This window comes from Rhagoletis zephyria, unplaced genomic scaffold, assembly GCF_001687245.7.
Source record: "Rhagoletis zephyria isolate East Lansing unplaced genomic scaffold, Rhagoletis_zephyria_1.1 Rzeph_scaffold_00026, whole genome shotgun sequence".
NCBI lineage: Eukaryota > Metazoa > Arthropoda > Insecta > Diptera > Tephritidae > Rhagoletis > Rhagoletis zephyria.
The window spans coordinates 491,344-511,649 of NW_016157110.1; the positions used below are offsets into that span (position 1 = coordinate 491,344).

The window sequence follows — 20,306 nt, forward strand, 5'->3', positions numbered from 1 at the left end:
AAGTTAGTGGGGGTCGGTCATACATTTGGACTCGATTGGAGCACTCTAAATGGGTCAAAGTGGGATTTTTCAAAATTTGCCCCTACCCAAAAGTTCGACCCAAATTGGGGGACATCAGAATTCGTTTTAGAGGTATGGTTCCTTCGGCAAAGTTTCTTATTTTGATCCCTAGAATATGATTTTCACAGAGCAATGGGCGATTTTTTTGCCTCCCCACAAATCGACCCGGCCTAATATATATATATCAAATATTATTTGAAATATGTCAACTGTAATTAAACTATTTTCTTCTTACTTTTTACAGTGAGTTTAAACAAGTTCCAACGTTATGTAAAAACCTTAAGAAAATCCTAAAGTATTTTGTTTGAATTGAAAATTCAGTACAAATCAGTACAAATTTTGAAAAATCAGGACATTAGCGTACTGATTGAAGAAATGAATAAAATCAGTACAAGAGTTGAAAAATCAGTACTGTGCTGATAAAATCAGTACGTCTAGCAACCGTAAAACTGTTGCTCCCAAAACTTTTTAAATAGCTGCCCAAGCCGCCCATTTTTTATCCGGCAAACGGTAGCCCGGACAGAACTTGTTGTAAATTACTTCGTTGTCCCTGACTAGCTAGCACAGCCGTAAGCGCAGCGCAAACCACTACATCAGTAAAAATAAAAAGCGCAGCTGCAGCTCAGGTAACGGAGCCATAACAACGGAAGCGCTTGCCAGCAACAACGAACACCTGCAGTCCAAAATCGTGGGAATCGCAGATTCAGCAAAGAAGAGTCACACGGCAGTCCACGTGAGGTGTTGGCAGTTAGGGAGTTAGGAATTCAGGTGCAGGCACCGCTAAAATCAGTTGTATTGACTCGCTCGGCATTATCGGCTGCCCTTGCATAGCAAGGGAAATAAAAATTATCAAACCAAAAAACCGTGTTTGATTTACTGGCGCCCAACGTGGGGCCACGTAAAAATATCCTCGTAAAAGGATACGCTACCGTGGCCGTGGGTTTGGACCCACCATACAAATAAGTTANTAAAGATAGAAAGATTAAATTACTAAGAGAAAAGTAAATTTTGAAACAAAGTGACTCGACATGGACGAAAATACCATTCGCACTTTAATGAGTGCCGCTGTTCGGGCAGCAACGGAACAGACAAGACGGGAGTTCCAATCGACAGTGGACGCATTGACAGCTAGGATCACACAGATAGAGAGACCATCTCAGGTTGAAGAATATCGGGAGGTGACAATCGACCCGACAGTCAGGTGTGATGAATCTCTGGACGTAGTGAAGTCCTTGCCAGAATNGATCTCTGGACGTAGTGAAGTCCTTGCCAGGTGACCAGTCACGATACTTGTCGTGGCGTCAGGCAGCACATACTGCCTATAAAATTTTCGAAACCGCGCAGGGCAGTTCCAAGCATTATCAGGCCGTGGCCATTATAAGCAACAAAGTAGTGGGTTCTGCGGATTCAGTTCTGTCGTCCTTTAACACGGTACTTAACTTCAAAACTATTATAGCTAGGCTCGACTTTACGTACGCGCACAAGAAACCGGTCTACATACTAGAACAGGAAATGTCAACTCTTCGTCAAGGAAAGCTGGCAATAACTNCAACAAAGTAGTTCTGTCGTCCTTTAACATGGTACTTAACTTCAAAGCTATTATAGCTAGGCTCGACTTTACGTGCGCGGACAAGAAACCGGTCTACATACTAGAACAGGAAATGTCAACTCTTCGTCAAGGAAAGCTGACAATAACTGAATTCTATGACGAAATGGAGAAAAAATTAACGGCAATAATTAACAAAACGTTGATGTCCTATCAAAACAAGGATGTCTTGGAATCGTTAAATGCGAAGTACCGCCAAGACGCGTTACGGGTATTCATATCGGGACTGAATCGCCCACTCTGCGATATTTTATTTTCGTCAAGACCATCAGACATGGCGTCAGCCTTAGCACTCGCACAGGAGCTAGAATCCAATCAGGCGCGCTCCTTATTTGCACACAGATTTTCCGATAGTAGATTTCCGGACTTTAGTTTGCAAACACGCAATCTTAATAGAATGCCTCTGGCAAGAAACAGTGTACTATTTCCTAGACAACCAAGCGGACCACCACCACCACGACCAACTCCTATGGATGTAGACCCGAGCCTCTCTAGATTCCGGGTCGCCCAACGAAACGATAGGCCCAACGATCTTTCCACACCGCAATTAGCTCCGCCGCGACCTACTACTTCTAACCCCCAAGCTTTTCCTTCAGGTAGGACAGCCTTTGGGAATCAATACCCAAAGAGCTCCGATATGCAGCTAGCGCAGAAAAGGCAACGCGATAGCGATCGTTTGAATAATAACAAGATACAACGCATAAACCATTTAGAACAATATCCTTCAACCGAAAATTACGAGGATGCCGACTACTACTACCAGACAGACAGATATGAAAACCGTTATATCGATGGTGCAGATCCAGAGGAAGTATCCGACGAGATCAATTTTTTAGGGATAGATCCCTGCTACCATATGTTAGCAGGGCATTCGAAGGAAAACAACTAAAATTTCTAGTGGACACGGGTGCGTCAAAAAATTATGTAAAAAATGCAAACTGGAAGGGTATAAAACCTATTTCCTCCCCATTTTTAGTTAGCTCCATTCATGGCACTGATAAAATTACCAGTAAGTGCATCATAAATATTTTCAATACTAACTCCGATTTCTTTATCTTACCTACGCTCAAGACCTTTGACGGTATAATTGGTTACGACCTCCTTCGAAAGATAGATGCTAGATTGGATATTAGAAGGGGAATTTTTTTTCATGTAAACGGTTCAGAAAAGCTAATGTATTTTCATTGTAGCGATGTTAACAGTATAATCGCAAATGGGGATATGGAACAATTAAAAGCGAAATACGCTGCCGTTTTTTCTGACCCAAACGAATCTTTGCCGTTCAAGACAAATATTGTGGCAACTGTCAGAACAAGCAATGATGACCCAGTTTACTCCAAATCATACCCGTATCCAATGGCCGCCTCTGAATTCGTTAACGAGGAAGTTAACAATCTCTTGCGCGATGGTATAATTAGCCCATCACGCTGGTTCATAAAGAAAAAACTGCGCATGGTCATAGATTTCAAAAAGCTCAACGAAAAAACCATAAGCGATAAGTATCCAATTCCTGACACATCCGTAATCCTTTCAAACCTAGGATGATTTCCCTACGATTTTTACGACAATAGACTTGAAATCTGGGTTTCATCAGATTGTACTTGCTGAGAAGGACAGGGAAAAATCCGCATTTTGCGTGAATAACGGAAAGTACGAGTTTTGTAGATTACCATTTGGGTTAAAAAATGGGCCGAGCATTTTTCAGCGAGCTATTGACGACGTACTGAGGGAAGATATCGGGAGAACATGTCACGTTTACATAGATGACATCATCATCTTTTCCAATGATAACGAAACTCACCTGCAGGACGTCAGCCGAGTGCTTGAAAAATTATATTCAGCCAACATGAGGGTCTCCTTGGAAAAAACTCAAACTTTTAAACCGGAGGTTGANCGTTGAATTTCAGACATAATCAACAACGAGGTTCCGAAAACACTCCGCGCATTGCGTTCCATTTTAGGTTTGTCTAGCTATTATTGGCGCTTTATTAAAGATTATGCACTGATTGCCAAACCCCTCACAAAATATCTACAATCTAATGGAACAATTGGCACCAACTCCTCTTAAAAACATAAAAATTACATTTGATGATGAAGCCCATGAAGCGTTCCGAAAAATCAAGAATATTCTGTCTTCAGAGGACATTCTCCTTCTTTATCCCGACTACGAAAAGCCTTTCGATCTGACCACAGACGCGAAATCTCACGCCTTGGGTGCAGTCCTTTCTCAAGGAAGCAGACCCATCACTATGATATCGCGCACTTTGTCGCAAACAGAAGAAAACTATGCTACAAATGAGCGAGAACTTCTCGCGATTGTCTGGGCCTTTCAGAAAGTTAGAAACTATCTATATGGGGCAAACAATATCAACATCTTTACCGACCATCAACCGCTCACTTTTTCGATATCGGATAAAAATCCGAATGCGAAATTGAAGCGGTGGAGAGCCTTCGTGGAAGAGTTCTCCCCTAAATTTCATTACAAACCAGGCAAAGAAAACGTTGTCGCAGACGCGTTATCAAGGCAGCATATAAACAGTTTAGAACCCAAAGCCATGTCTCACTCTGACGGCGAGACTGTTCACAGTGAAGAATCGTCCACAGAAGTAATTTCCACGGTTGCGAACCCGATCAGTTCATTCGTAAATCAGATTGTTCTCGAAAGTGGAGATACAAATTCAAATACCAAAAAAATTCTGTTCCAATCACGCATCAGGCACTATATCATTTTTCATAATATAGACAATGTTTCTGATCAGTTAAAGGACTGCATCAATCCCAACGTTACCAATGGATTGCTATGCGACCTATCTGTATTAGGAAAAATTCAAAACAGAGTTAAAGCTGATTTTCCATCTGTCAAATACGTCCATACAAAAAATTTGGTAACTGACATCTTTAACGAGGATGATCAAAAAGAAATTCTGTACGCGGAACATAATAGAGCTCATCGGTCTCTTAAAGAAAATATGAAGCAAGTCTTAAGAGACTATTATTTTCCAAACATGCGCAAAATGTTAAAAGAAATTTTACTTAATTGCAAAATTTGCCAGGAAGCGAAATATCAGCGCCACCCGCCAAACCCTGAAATGGGAAGGACGCCAATCCCTAGCAAGCCCGGAGAAATTCTACATGTGGATATTTTTTCAACGGATAATAAGCATTACATAACTTGCATCGACAAATTCTCAAAATTTTCTATAGTTCAGTCTATTCCCTCTAGGTCAATAGTCGATATAAAGGAACCCTTGATACGAATTATGAACTTTTTCAGAGACACTAAAAGCCTTGTTTGTGATAACGAAAAGTCACTAAACTCTATGACAATAAAATCCTTGCTAAAAGATCATTTTAATATTTCGATATTTACGACACCACCACACCATAGTACAACGAACGGACAGATAGAACGATTTCACGGAACTCTTTCGGAAATCAGCCGGTGTATTAAACTAAGCCAGGGACTAAATGACACGAACGATCTTATTCTACTCGCGAATTACAAATACAACAGGACAATACACTCCGTAACAGGGCAACGGCCCATCGACATAATTCACTCCGCATCATCAAAATACTTGGACGGAATTAAAAACAACTTAATAAAAGCGCAAAACTCTGAACTTAGCTACCACAACAGAAATAGGCAAACTAAAATTTTTAAGCCAGGCGAAAAGGTTTTTATAAAATCTAATAGAAGACTGGGTAATAAACTCAGTAAACTATACACAGAAAAAATAGTGGAAAAAGATTTGGGAACCACAGTCCTTATTGACGGCAAGAGAATTCATAAAGGTAATCTAAGAAAATTTTTTTTAATTAATAGGCTCCTGATTCTAACGGCAGCTGCATTAGCGCGGTCGGAAATTTTTAATTATACTGACTCAGTTTACATCCCTATATCGGATGGAGAGGTTGCCATCTATAGCCAATATAACCATATCATACACCACCTAAATTTGACCATTTACGAGAACATCGCCGAAGAAACGCACGACCTTCTGGAGAACTTTCCACAGTCCCACATTAGGAAAACAGTGCAGCTGGACATAGACCGCATATTACGACTACTAGATTCATTAAGGATTCACCACCGACATTCCCGTAGCATTAACTTCTTGGGAACTGCTCTCAAATATGTAGCGGGAACTCCCGATTTCGATGACTTCAACCAACTTCAAACACGAACGGACTCCTTGATCGAAGCAAATGAGCAACAGATTTACATTAATAGCCAGCTCCAAGTTAAAATAAACCAGTTAACTGACACCGTAAACAAAATAATTAGCACAACAAAAAAACATGAGCTTGACACGGGGCACCTATTTGAACTGATATCAACAAGGAACAGAGCGTTAATAGACGAAATAGAATCAGCTCTGTATTCAGTCACCTTGGGGAAGATACAGTTAATCAATCCAATATTGTTAAATAGTGATGAGGTTAAAAACTTACTAATCACTGAGCACTCTACAAATATCACAATAAGCGATTTACTAACAGTCTCAAAATTAAAAATTTTACAAAATTATGACAATATTTATTTCATAATTAAATATCCAATAGTAGAACAGAATTGTAAGAAAATCAGAATTAAGCCCGTTGTAAAAAATTCTAAATCAATTATGATAGAGACTAGTATAGTGTCCAAGTGTAACAGTAAATATCAACAACTTGTGAATTGTAAAAACTCATTGTCAACTATATTTTGTCAAGTTTCAAATGTAAATAGCTCTTGTGTTTTAAATTTGTTAAGCCAACGCCCAGCATCCTGCCAGACTATTACAGCAGACCATATCGACCCAGTGGAAGAAATTGACGACGGCTTAGTTGTTATAAACGATAAATTGGTCGAAGTTCGTGAAGAAAATTCTCCCCCAGTAAATTTGAATGGAACATTTATGATAAAGTTTACAGAGAATGTTACCATTAATGGCACCACGTACATCAATTGGCGAAAGATAGTACGCGCGTATCCTGAGACCACACCCGCGCAATTCCTGAACCTGACAAACCATACTATATTTTTGTCACTTCCATACCTGTACAATATTAACCAAAAGAATCTGCAACATATTGCATCGTTGAGGGGATTTGTTGAAACACAATCGTCCCAATGGCTTCTAGCTTACGCCCTTACAATTGCCTTTTTTGTTGTTGTCGTATTAGCCTATATAATCAACAAGCGACGGAAACGCAACGCTAACATTGCAATATTGAGCAACGTGCTTAAGGAATCCGTGGACGTCTCCTCTTCTAGCGGGGGAATAGTTAACATACCGCAGTAGGCAGCCACAATAATAAAGCAAAATAACATAATGCAGTAGGCACACACAACTGAACAAAATCCGTAAGCGCAGCGCAAACAACTACATCAGTAAAAATAAAAAGCGCAGCTGCAGCTCAGGTAACGGAGCCATAACAACGGAAGCGCTTGCCAGCAACAACGAACACCTGCAGTCCAAAATCGTGGGAATCGCAGATTCAGCAAAGAAGAGTCACACGGCAGTCCACGTGAGGTGTTGGCAGTTAGGGAGTTAGGAATTCAGGTGCAGGCACCGCTAAAATCAGTTGTATTGACTCGCTCGGCATTATCGGCTGCCCTTGCATAGCAAGGGAAATAAAAATTATCAAACCAAAATACCGTGTTTGATTTACTTATACAACATTTCTTGTGCATATAATTCCGGATACGCCATCCACAGTATTTTTGCGCAGAACCCACATCGAAATTTACAAAAAAATGCTTATTTCAAAAATCATAAAGCACTGGAAAGTTCCTGTAATGCAGTGAATAGGAACAATTTAGGGCCGGTTGTTCAATGTCTGATTATCACTTTGACTACACTATCGACGTATTCGACATCATGCATATAACATGTGATCGATAAAGCAGTCGTTGTGTTTAACGGGTGCTTCTACCTGCGATTTCTGCTAGCCGGACTTTGAACAATCGGCCCTTAGATTTTTTTCGAGCACACTTTTCAATCTAAATTGAACTGTGAAATATATTTGGGCGGGCGAATAAGCGAACAATGTTTTTTTAGAAGTTATAAATAATTTTTATCATCGCTATGGCACAAGAAAGAGAGTATTCAGAAAAATGCCCATTGTGCTAGTAAAAAAGAAAAAGTGGTCGTGTCTTACTCTTATTCCTGATGGTAAACACTTTTTTTTGCTGCAAATTAAAAGGGGCGGCAAAAGTGAAACTTCCAAAATTTTCAAAAGCATTTTTTCGAAAATTATTGAACCGAATTTTAAAATGTGGATATGGATGGTAATTCAAATGCCTTTTATGCACTATGTATATTTTTTTCCTAGGTGAGTGGGCCCTATTCTTTACTTCTGCCCAAACAATTTAGGTTGTCGATGCGAACTCGCGCAGTTTTAGCAGTTGTTTCCCTAAATTGTAGCAGTGCTGGAAATTTCCAGTGGAATATTAGTTTAGGTACTAAAACTTAGGTCAACTCGCACACAGCACAAATTGAAATTTAATACTTTTACTACACGTGTATATTCAAGTTTTTTAGAGTCGGGTCACGCGTTTGAACACAACAACCCAAAATCATTGCACAAATAACTAAAGCGTACGCATTAAATATTAATGATGTGTTGCAAAATGTAAGTATTTGTGAATACTTTTGAAATATAAAAAGCTATTATTTTGAGTAAACTGCAACTTATTGATTGTGTTGTACAACCATGGAAAGCGGACAACTTCATGAATTTCGATGGAAATGAAAAAAGATAACTTCGTACATAATCTATAACTTGGGTTATGAACTTCTATCCCACTAAAAACAGGCTACACAATTGCCAAATCAAACTCTTTCTAAGCAACCTAATTTAAAAACTTAAAATGCGTAAGAAAATTGGTTCAATATGTCGATATAATTGTAAAGCTCATCATTAAATTCTTCTGGCCACTCCAAGGCTAATGGCAGTCAAAAGCTTTTCCCACTTACGTGGACTTCTACGCACTGAGCCATTGGGTACATACACACTTTTAAATTATAACTAGGTTGAATTCAATATCCAATGAGAAACGCCCGGTTGTCCTGAATCAAAATATTAATACACATATTTTAAATAACTACGCACGCACCAGAATAACTCCAGACGATAGCAAAACTATAACTGAAACAGACAAGATTGTACATAGTTTCATACATATTATAGCTATGTATACCCGGGATGAAAAAGTAGGTACAATTTGACTTTTTTCCGACGTTTGCTGACCTAAAGGTGCATTAGGTACAATCACCAGATTTTAGGTACAATCATCTTTTTCAGATGAATTTTTAATCTTATTTTTTTCTTTTACCTTTACTGTATGGGAAAAAGTGGGGAAAAGTGGTCAAAAGGAAGAAATGAACAAAATCATATTATGTATTCTCTTAAACATTTTACATTGCATTTAGAACAGCCACTAAGAAAAATTAACACTTTACTTAGCTCTCCTAAAATTCTTAATTCTGTTTGTATTATATTCGAAATTGGAATTAATTTCTTCCATAAAACGTCATTGCGCCCTAGACCGATGTACTCCCCTCTCGAATGATGGTGTGAAATCTAAAAACGCAGTACCTTTGCAATTGTTGGAGTGCATTTTTTAATCTATTGAAACCATAAAAGCTTAAGTTCCCCGCATATGATAACATTTTTAACTTTTTTATTAATTTGATTCGCCCATTCAGGCCTGGGTCTAGGATTTATTAAAATTTCATATTTTCAGTAGTTGGGGCCTCAAATTGACGCAATTGCTTTTTGACCCATATTTGCTATTTGATTTCTGAAATATATTTAAACTGCTTTCTAATATACTTATGGCAATTCCCATTAGGGACACGATATCGAACCGAAAGTACCGATATGGTACTCATTTAAAGTATCGCTCTAAAAAAATCGGGTACTCATTAATATCGAAACAATACCCAAAATATCGATACCAAATTCACATGAAAAAATTCTTAATTTCTAATTTAATAAGTTTTTACTTACTACACAGAAGGAGCGGGTTGAAATCCCAACACATAAGTTACGTTCCAGATGTTTCACGATTTGCAAGTTTTTACAGGAAGCCGTTCCAGGTGACAACCTTCCATAAGGTTTATTAATGGAGAAAACAGCTTTTCCTGCAAATCCTGTAAAACCTGCAAATCGTGAAGCATCTGGAACGCAACATTACTAACCTCTTTGGTGCCCATTAAAGCTCCTTAACTAGCCATTGGAATGCGAAACAAATCTTGAGGCACACAGCGAAATCCCATGCAAGGAAATCGGCCCAAGCCTGACGCAGAATGTTAAGGCATATTCATATAAATGCAGGATTTACATATTTTATGTAATACACATATCTGTTGTCATAAGCAATAACCGCCTAAGACGACTTAAGAAAGAATTGAGTTCTATATGCTATCGTATTCTACATACAACTACTATCCCATGTGTATGTGAAATCTACATCTCGCTAGCTAGGCTATTTAAAAAATTATAGACGAACATATTTTAGATTCCCCATTACGTTAACATTGCAATCCAAATGATTAAAACGTTTTTTCTCGAGTTCAGGTTTTTCGACTTAGGCGGTTATAGCTTATGACCACAGATATATCCTATTGCTTTACAATTAAATTCTGAAGTGAAGATACATTACCTTAAACTCGCCAAAAATAATTTAATTAAACTGTTTTATACTTTTAATTTATTATAAAAATATTATAAATTACATTAATGTAATACATTTTAGTTGAGTACAGTTCAGTCTTATACACTTTTAGTGTTGTAATGTGAATTTAATTAACATTGTCTTTTTTTTTCTTAAATAAGAAATAAAAAGTTATTTAATTAAAAAAAAAATGAATTTTGTACTTAAAATACTGACTAGAAATTCTCCCAGTAAATAGAAATACAGTTTTGCTTGCCTTTTTATGCATACTACGAAAATGCAACTCGTATAAATTAAAGAATTAATCAAAAAATGAGTTGAATATCCGTAAACATATTGAACGCGAAAAATCCTCTTCAAAAACCCCACTCCTCCTCAGTGCAATCCGCCAAGAAAAGCAATTTATCTAGCCTCTTACCCGCCAACCTGTTGCGCGTTTTCGCCATTGTGAAGCCTGCCTTAGAAAACAATCGTTCTGACGGGACAGACGTTGCTGGTATCCCAAGATATCTAAGCGCAGTTTTAGATAAAAAAGGATATTTGATTATATTTTCTTTTCAGAAATGCAACGGATCAGCATTTACTGGAAGAAGTTTGCAATGTATGTATTCACTAATGCTTTCCCTTTGTTGTGTCGCGCGACCCCCTTCCCTACCAGATGCCAAGGTTCTAATGTGGTTCCAAAAATCATTCTTTTCGGGGGATTCTACAACTTCCACGTCAGAATCTTTTTGTGCCTCAGACACTTCCTCATGACTTTGCATATCCCGCAGCCAAGATAGGCATCTGGCATAAGCACACGGATCGGAAAACGCAATATTTTTGAATCTTGGGTCTAAAACACATGACAAGGCAAGAATGTGATTTTCTTCAATATTTTTGAAGCGAATAGTTAATTGGTCATTTAGAACCATTTTCACTTTGTTAACTATGTCGTTATTCGAACCGTTTTTTACCATCTCATTTCTCATTTGTGCACGAAGGGTTTTAATTATTGGGATAACTTTACTGACTCACAAATTGTTCTCCAGAGATTTCCTTTGTTGCAATTTCAAACGGCTTTAAAACTTCCAAGATAGTTGTAATCGTCTCTAACTCTTGAGCTGTTGGTATAGGAGGCGCTTTGGAATCAAGGACTAAAATTTGGTGAATTGTTGGCGCGAGCTGTACATACCGGTCCAACATATAGTACAATGAATTCCAGCGCGTTCGAACATCTAAAATTGGTTTTAATGGCGGATTGCAATTTTGCGAAGAGCGGAGTTTGTCACTATATACAACGCTATTTTTAAAAAACTTAACAATATTTCTTACTTTTTCGCAAAGCGCGCAGAAAGATTCAAGTTTATAGACGGACTCAACTATTAAGTTCAATGAAAATGCAAAACAGGATAAGTGATTGGATCTACCCACAAAAGCATTGACAGCTGCCACCATATTTGCACCATTATCGGTAACAACGCACGTTATTTTGCTTGCTTCAATATGGAACTTCGCGCAAACCGATCTTAAATTTTCGGCTATTTAGTCAGCAGTATGTCGCTCTTCCAATTCCTTTGTGGCTAGGCATCTGCTCATCATTTTGTTGTTGTGTATATAATGTGCAGTTACGCCCAGGAAACTCTTTGTGCACATCGTCTCAGTCCACACATCGCACGTAAGAGCAAATGAAGACACTTCTTGAAAGGTTCCAATAACCTCATTCATTTTTACTGTGTAAATGTCATCTAGTCTGGACTTTAGGGTGTCAACTGAAGCAATGGTGTACGAAGGGCACAACAGTTTTAAAAGTTTCTGGAACCCTTTGCCTTTCACGATATCGAATGGTCTTTTGTCCTTGCATATAAAGTACAGAATGTGTTTGGCAATAGCCACTTCCTGCGCACCTACTTCCGCGTATAAAGATCTAAAGCAATAAATAGTTGTTTGATAGTGCTCTGAATTTAATTTAAAAATTTCAAAAACAAAGTAAATTGCAGTATATGCCAAAGAATGATATAAAAAATATTACGCAATTCCAATTACTTTCTTTGCTGTAACTCCAATATTGACCCATTGTTACGCTTTGATTGGTCAATTCTTAAAAAACTTCATTCAGTTGGTTTCCCATTTCTTGCAGCTAGAAAAAAAATCGAGTTTTTTGAAACTTAACAAGCCGTTCATGAACAAAAAGAACAATTTTTTTTAAATAATTTACTTTTCTAACAAAATCAAACTGGATTTAACAAGTTCTTAATATTTTTTTTTTGAATTCTTAACCGGTCAGCTTTAATAACAACATTCGAGCAGCTATGGCACTTCAAACAATAAATATATCACTTACACAGTGAGTCCCAGTTTTGATAACACATTAATTTTTTTATAATACTCCACATTTTTGTATAATTTTTAAAAATTTGTATGTGACTAAAATTTCTCACTTCAAGCTTGCACTTTAAGTTACTAAAATTAATGGCTACAAAACTACATACCCGAAAAACATCTAACGATTTTGAAAATTTGCTTAAAATTTGTTAATGTTTTTAAATTTTTTACAAAACTGATTTATTATAATATAATATAAACTATATTTTTGTTTTTATGGAAAATTAACGTAAAAGACTCAACTTGAAAAACATGTTGAATATTGTAAAAAAAATCACTGTGATCAAAACTGTGACTCGCTGTATGCATGCAAGTCGAGCCAGATAAATAAAAGCTTGCAACAAAACGAAAACTGCTTATTTTAACTATAATTTCTGTACCGAAGTTCCACAGTGAGCTAATCACTTTAACTAACTATATATTATGTTTAAAGATTTTGACCGAAAGCGGAATCGTTATAAGCCATCTATTTTTATATGACCTTATTCTATACAGTGCCACACAAAACTATTGGCAGAGAATTTTTCACACTATGTAAAACTCAAGAAAATTGCATACATATTTGCAAATTTCTAAATCGGATTTTTCAGAAAAAATTTGAAAATTCAGTATTATAGCCCATTAAATTTTAGGACAATAAAGTGCAAGTTTCATGTTCCTAAAAAATCTTATTGATTTTTGGCCATTTTTTATGACAGTGTCACGTAGCTTCTTCCATATAAAAAATTGTCGAACAAACTTTGGATGGAAGGAACTACGTGACACTGTCATAAAAAATGGCCAAAAATCAGTAAGATTTTTTAGGAACATGAAACTTGCACTTTATTGTCCTAAAATTTAATGAGCTATAACACTGAATTTTCAAATGTTTTCTGAAAAATCTGATTTAGAAATTTGCAAATATGTATGCAATTTTACTGAATTTTCTTGAGTTTTGCAGAGTTGAGAGACTTTTTTGATTGTTTTTTTTTTGTAGCAGTAGAAACTATATGTTTTATAAAAAATTTGCGGATAAAAAATTAAAATTAAAAATTTTACATAGTATGAAATATTCTCTGCCAATAGTTTTGTGTGGCACTATATCGACCGCTGAGCGGAAGATCGACCTATCTCGGCAGCCAGTTCGAAAACGCACTATCTCGAAAAACTTTTCAAGAACGCCCTATTCAGAACTATTGAAAAACACTCTATCTCAGAATTTGATTGAAGAACGCCCTATCTCAGCTGCCGATTGAAACCCGCCCTATATCAGCACATTTTCAATACATTTTGAAGTGAGATAGGGCATTTTTGAACCGAATTCTGAGCTACAGTGTTTTTCAATAGTCCTGAATAGGGCGTTCTTGAAAAGTTTTTTGAGATAGTTCGTTTTCGAACTGGCTGCCGAGATAGGTCGATCTTCCACTCAGCAGTCGATATGTACATGATGGAATAGCAATTTGAAACAAAAACATGCATCATTGTAATAGCACTGAATAAATGAGAAGCGCGATAGCCCGACAAATAGCATCTTAATTTAAAAACGTTAATTCTGCCATTAAAATTCACAATAGCGATGAAACAAACGAAACCACACTTTTTAACACAGAATGAAGCAAACTTACTGTCGTTTTAGACATTCCCCCAAACGCTGCTGCCTAGTTGAAGCTGATTTCGGCGTAAGTGTCATTGGTGAGGATTTTTCGTTCTCCTCCGAAACATCGCTAGGTCTTGGCGATGTCCCATTGTTGCGTTCTTGTGCCGGTTCCTTACACCCAGGCATCTTTCTCTGCCTTTCATCTACACTTTGCACATCTCTTCTAGCGCTGGAATATAAACAATTACATATCTGCATTTAGATAAAAAATTATAATTATAATACCATTCCGGGTGTGTCCGAATGTGCTTTTGCAAGTTTGTGGTGTTTCCCGAGCGCTTTATGGTCTTGAAGCAAATTTTGCAATTTGCCTCCTTTTCATTTTTCGCCGAGTAATATTTCCAAATCTCGCTCGTTTTCATAACCTGTAAATATTTATTTAATTTAAAATATTGTAAAATGTGTAGTAAAATTGAACACTTACCAAAAAATACAATGACCAACGATATTGCTTGCAGCAATGTACAATGACCAAATCTCAATGTGTAAATGAAGATGAGTTTTGTATCAGTACAGTGTTAAGTGTTGCCACTGCTCTATTAGAACCCGAACACAGAGTCGTTTTTAATTTGTACACCCTTAGTTGGCCAAAAAGCGATTGCATGTAATTTTATAATGTCTTTTTGTTTTAAATATGTAAAAAATATATTAAAACATATAACATTGTTAAATATATACGTATATACGTATTTACGAGGCAAACAATTTTGCTTTCATACTAATATGAAAGTTGTAAAAGTATTTATTTACACAATCTATTTTTCGAAATCTTCAATGAATTTTATAATTTGCAAATAATATAATGGCATAATTCCAATGCACATTCAGCACGTAGAGCACATGGTTTGATTGTTTGTATCTGGTCTCTAAATTGTCAAACTTTGCTTATATTACTCTAAGCTATCAACCTTTGTTGACAGATTTTGACATTATAGAGAGCAAAAGCAAAAACTAAAGACATTGCTACTACCTGTTAAATGCGTCTTGTTCTTATTCAAAAAATAAAGTCGATTTTTAATGCTTTGTAAAAGGACACTTCCACAAAAACTTTGTACTTATACTAAAAAATCAACAAAATATCAGAGTTTATCAAGTAAAACTAGTACATTATTAATCAAAGTTCTTTTAAGAAAATGTTTTATTATAAATTAGTAAAAAAACTTGCTAAAAGAACAACATTTTCTCTAATATTTTTTCAAATCTATTCAAGCTTCCGTAATATGTTAGATTTATTATAACTCTAACTGGATTTTACTTGTATTTAGTATGCAAAAATTACAAGTGTTCTTAATATAAATAACAACAGAGGAAACTCTGATTATGACGAAATACATGGTAATACTTATTTGGCAAACTACCGCTACTTTTGGTGAAGTCGAATATGTAACTGTAAACTTTTGGCGCAAATCTGATGACATAGCGCGCCAAGCATTAGAAAGGGATAAGCTTACAACGTAGCGTCTGTGCGAACCATAGGTTGTTTCATATTAACTTATGACTGGTAGAATTTTTTCCGAAAATACGATACGATACTGAAGTTCATGTACTCGATTCCAAAAAATATCGTTGTAAAACTATCGAGTATAAAATATCGGTATCGAATGGCAAAAGTATCGATATGGTATCGTATCGTATCGAAATTCGTGTCCCTAATTCCCATTATTTTCTATAGATTTGCTGCAGCTATTAAAGGAAATCGGATAAATTAGCAGATTTTTCCTGTTGTTTTATAAAAAGCTGGAAAAAGGTAAACTTCGCAAAGTATGTTTTCGGTCTATTTCGCCAATATTTTTCAGTAGTCAAAATTAGGCTTTGCTCTCTCTTGCGCATGATTTATGTGCGCAGGCGCAACGATTAGGGTGTATGGATTGTTTAAATAAAAAAGCGCAGTTTCTTTAGAAAAAATCCCAAAATTGACAAATGGCTTTTTTTATATAAAATTCATGAAATCCACTTAACAATTTTTTATTTTAACAATGGCATCTTGTTTTTGAATAGTTTTTAAAACCAAAAAAAAAATAATATAATTTCTTCAGAGTAGTAATATATACCACAAGTAACTCATAACAAACAATTTTACGTGCACTTTTAAAACATACTATCAACACATTTTGCATTCGATTTGCAATAGGACTGCCCAATTAATAAGTTCATTATCACTCATATTGATTGATTAGAAATAAAGTACAAAGCTATAATAAAGCGAGATGAGCTATATCCACAATTTCCTCAAAATCATCTATACACACCATCTGAATCATTTTCTTTTGTATTGTTGTTATATGTATATTGAGGTATTAAATCTTTATATTTGGTGAAATCCTAAATATAAAAATACAAAGCATCAGTATCTTTTATTTCTCAACTGCAGTGGACGAAAAGGTGGAACTTACGCAACCTAGTTGAAAACTATCATACAACCGTGGTTGCGCTCATTTGATATTAATTACAGTTTCGCGGGCGAAATGGTAGCGCCCAAAAAAATTTATTTCAAGAGAAAAAATCGCCCAAGGCGATTTCCTAAATTTTTACGTGCAAACATTCAACAAAAAATTGCTAATTCGGCGCTAAATCACCCAATCTGGACACTCTGGCAACGATCGAATCATTTACTTAGGGGTAGCTCTCTAGCATGAATATTTTCCGCTCTCAAAGCAAATCGCAGTTGTCTCAACTACGATTTCGTAAACATATCTTATTAGCAGAACATAATAAAATCCTTTTATGCTACGTTGAAAAGAATTTGTAGAAATATGTATTAAAATAATATTGATTACTAATTACCGGACCCAAATAATTCTTCAACCAAATCTATGATTTGGTTCGATCTAGATGATTATCAAAAGCTTTATTATATTTGATTTGATTTTTAGTTAATGATCAATTTATGGTAGATTATTTCTGGTATTTTATAGGCTTATTGATCACTACTTTTATGTGCAAGAAAACACTGTTCTTCACGTTTTAACCCGACGTTCCGCTAAATTCCTTAGCATCTTCAGGGGCGTTTTTCCTCCTCTTATTTTAACATCAACATATAAATATACATACATTTTTAAAAATTAGTAAGGCCGTATAAAAATGTGTAAACGGTTCTACAAACAATAATAAAACTATCACATATTTGGACTTACATATAAACATGTGTTAAAATTCACGTACATATATAAACAAATAAATAACATCAAAACTAAAACTAATTGGCCCGCATCGATACCAACGTCGTGTGGTACACTTGTCATACTACTTGATATTAGCTATAAACAAAGTAAATATGCAGCCGCGATGTCATCCGTGTGAAACGTCGGGTTAAAACGTGAAGAACAGTGATCAATAAATTCAAATCTGCATAAAAAAACCGCATAAAAAAGACACTTTATTTATCTTAATACAAGATTTGGTAACCAGCGTTGCCACAGACAAATTTTTTTTCCTACCATAACCAACCAAAACCAACCAACAATTTTTTTGAGTTTTAATATTTGTTTTCGATGTCAAATTTTTTAAAAACATAGTTAACATAAACTAGTAAAACTAAAACACAACTAGATTAACAACAAGTAAGAAAGTCTAAGTTCGGGCGGAACCGATGATAAGCCGGGGTGAATAAATTTTGAGCAAATTAGCGTCCTTAAATTTCGAAGTATTCCAGTTTCAAGCATTTTTGAAATTTACCGTTATATGAAAACCGGCCGTAATTTTAGTCCGATTTGAATAATTTTCAACGTTTTGCTTTTATGTGGCAAGAACAATAAAAATTCCGAGTTTGGTACAAATTGGTATAACGGTTACCGATATACATATATGTGATCATAAGTGGGCGGTTCCTCGTCCATTTTCCAAAATTTTACCATAAACGTATTTCTTGGTAAAGAATTGTTGCAAGCATCAATTTTGAATAAATTAGCTTTAATATTTACTGATTTATCGAAGATTTTGTATTTCTCGAAATTACCGTTATATGGGATGCGGGCGTGGTTATTATCTGATTTTTAAAATTTTCGACGATTTAGTATGCTGTACTAAGGCTAATAACTGTGCCAAGTTTGGAAGAAATTGGTGCAGCGGTTACCAAGATATGCAAATGTAACCATAAGTGGGCGTGGCTACGCCCATTTTCCAAAAATTTATAATATTCTTATTTTTAGTCTAAAAATTGTTGTAAATATAAACTTTGAGTGAATTATTATCAGTAGTTACTAAAATATGGCAGTTTTCGTATTTCTGAATATTACCGTTATATGGGATGTGGGCGTGGTTATTGTCCGATTTTTAAAATTTTCAGCCATTTAGTTTGCTGTATCAAGGCCAACAACTCTGCCAAGTTTGGAAGAAATTGGTGCAGCGGTTACCAAGATATGCAAATGTAATCATAAGTGGGCGTGGCTACGCCCATTTTCCAAAAATTTATAATATTCTTATTTTTAGTCTAAAAATTGTTGCAAATATCAATTTTGAGTGAATTATCTTCAGCAGTTACTAAAATATCGCAGTTTTCGTATTTCTGGAAATTACCGTTATATGGGAAGTGGACGTGCTTACTGTTCGATTTCGCCCATTTTCAATAACAACTTACCTTGGATTAACGGAAACCTACATACCAAATTTCGTTGAGATATCTCAATTTTTGCTCAAGTTATCGTGTACACTGACGGACGGACAGACGGACGGACAGACAGACATGGCTTAATCGACTTCTCTATTCATTCTGAGCATATATGTATACATTTGTCTATATCTATCTCGATTCGTTTTGGCTGTTACAAACAACCGTTATGTGAACAAAATTAATATATCCTTGTGCACAAGTGCGCTCGGGTATAAAAACAAATTAGCTGCGTATAACGATTCATTTTACTGTACAGACTTATCCGTATGTACATACCCAGCAAGAGCAGTGACGGTCACTTTCCTAGTGACGTGACCGTCACGCGTGCCCGCTAAGTTCGGCACGTTTTGCTATCACATTCTTAATAGTGAATCAAAAATGCTCCCAGAAGTTTCGTGTACGTGTGATTTTTCAAACCAAATAGTTTGCCTGCTTGCTCATATTTGAAAAGATTAGCGTGACTACTTACTCATATGTGAAAGATAGCTCGCACGAAAAAACAATAGATGGCGCTCCAATCAGGGATGCCGTTTGGATCTAAATAGATCCAATTGGATACATTTTTAGACGAATTTTTGCGGGACACTTATTTTTTCCGGTAAGTATAAATGTGGATACTTTTTTAAATAGGCCAAAATTTTATATTTCCTATAAAGGTTTTTTCGTTCAAAAATCGGTTTTTATTAAAGATGGTCGCTACTTAAGCGTGAAATTAAAGCATTTTTTTTGTGAACGAAGCAATGAACATATGAGAGATCTCATCAAAATAGGTAAAAGCGCAATTGCTTTAATTAGCTTAAAAGGATGCTTTAAGCAAGATCATAATATACATATCGTCGTTTAAAGTACAAAACCGCATATCAAGGTAATGCAAAACCGCGTATGTGACGTTGCATAAATTATTTTCTAGAGAGTAAAAACACTTATATTTAAAAATGGTTCTCTTTTTTATAAAGCAATCGCATTTCTGGCTAGTATATTTCAGGACGAATGGATAAGGATTGAGCCAAGAGCTTGTGTGAGAAAATCCAATTTTTGGCAGCAAATGTCAGTTACGCGGTTTTGCAGAATGACGGTACGCGGTTTTTTACTTTAAACGACGATATATATAAAGTAAATTATACTCTTTCTTTAGTAATCTCTTTCATATCACATATTTTCATTTGTTAATTTAAAAAGAAAGAAGTTTTCAATGTATGATTTATTTAAAGAAACTTTTATGAATTTTACTGAAAAGACTTTAAATACATTCTAAAAAAATTTTGTTTATTTGCGCATATTGAGAGAGGTAACCAGTTTCCTCTTTTAATGTGTGCAAATTTGCACGCCGTGTAATAAAATTAATCATTGCCTGTTTACTTTT

General features: G+C 35.8%; 2 protein-coding genes across 2 annotated transcripts in view; one reads left to right on the forward strand and one right to left on the reverse strand.

Annotated features, from left to right (window-relative positions):
• The window catches only part of stol (voltage-dependent calcium channel subunit stolid), a 524,452-nt gene that overhangs the window by 219,290 nt on the left and 284,856 nt on the right, over positions 1–20,306 (forward strand). The gene's annotated exons all lie outside the window — the stretch shown is intronic.
• Positions 11,809–14,333, reverse strand: LOC108363303 (uncharacterized). The gene is made up of 3 exons (XM_017616645.1): positions 14,303–14,333; positions 12,087–12,240; positions 11,809–12,046 (listed from the first exon to the last, which is right to left on the reverse strand). The coding sequence occupies exons 1-3, from the start codon at positions 14,315–14,317 to the stop codon at positions 11,859–11,861; spliced, it is 357 nt and encodes a 118-aa protein (XP_017472134.1). The 5' UTR covers positions 14,318–14,333; the 3' UTR covers positions 11,809–11,858.

Excerpts from the sequence above, each read along its gene's own strand:
- LOC108363303 (XM_017616645.1), bottom strand. Across the intron at positions 12,047-12,086 it reads CTTCGTACACCATTGCTTCA|TAAAAATGAATGAGGTTATT; the intron begins GTTGACACCCTA and ends ACATTTACACAG.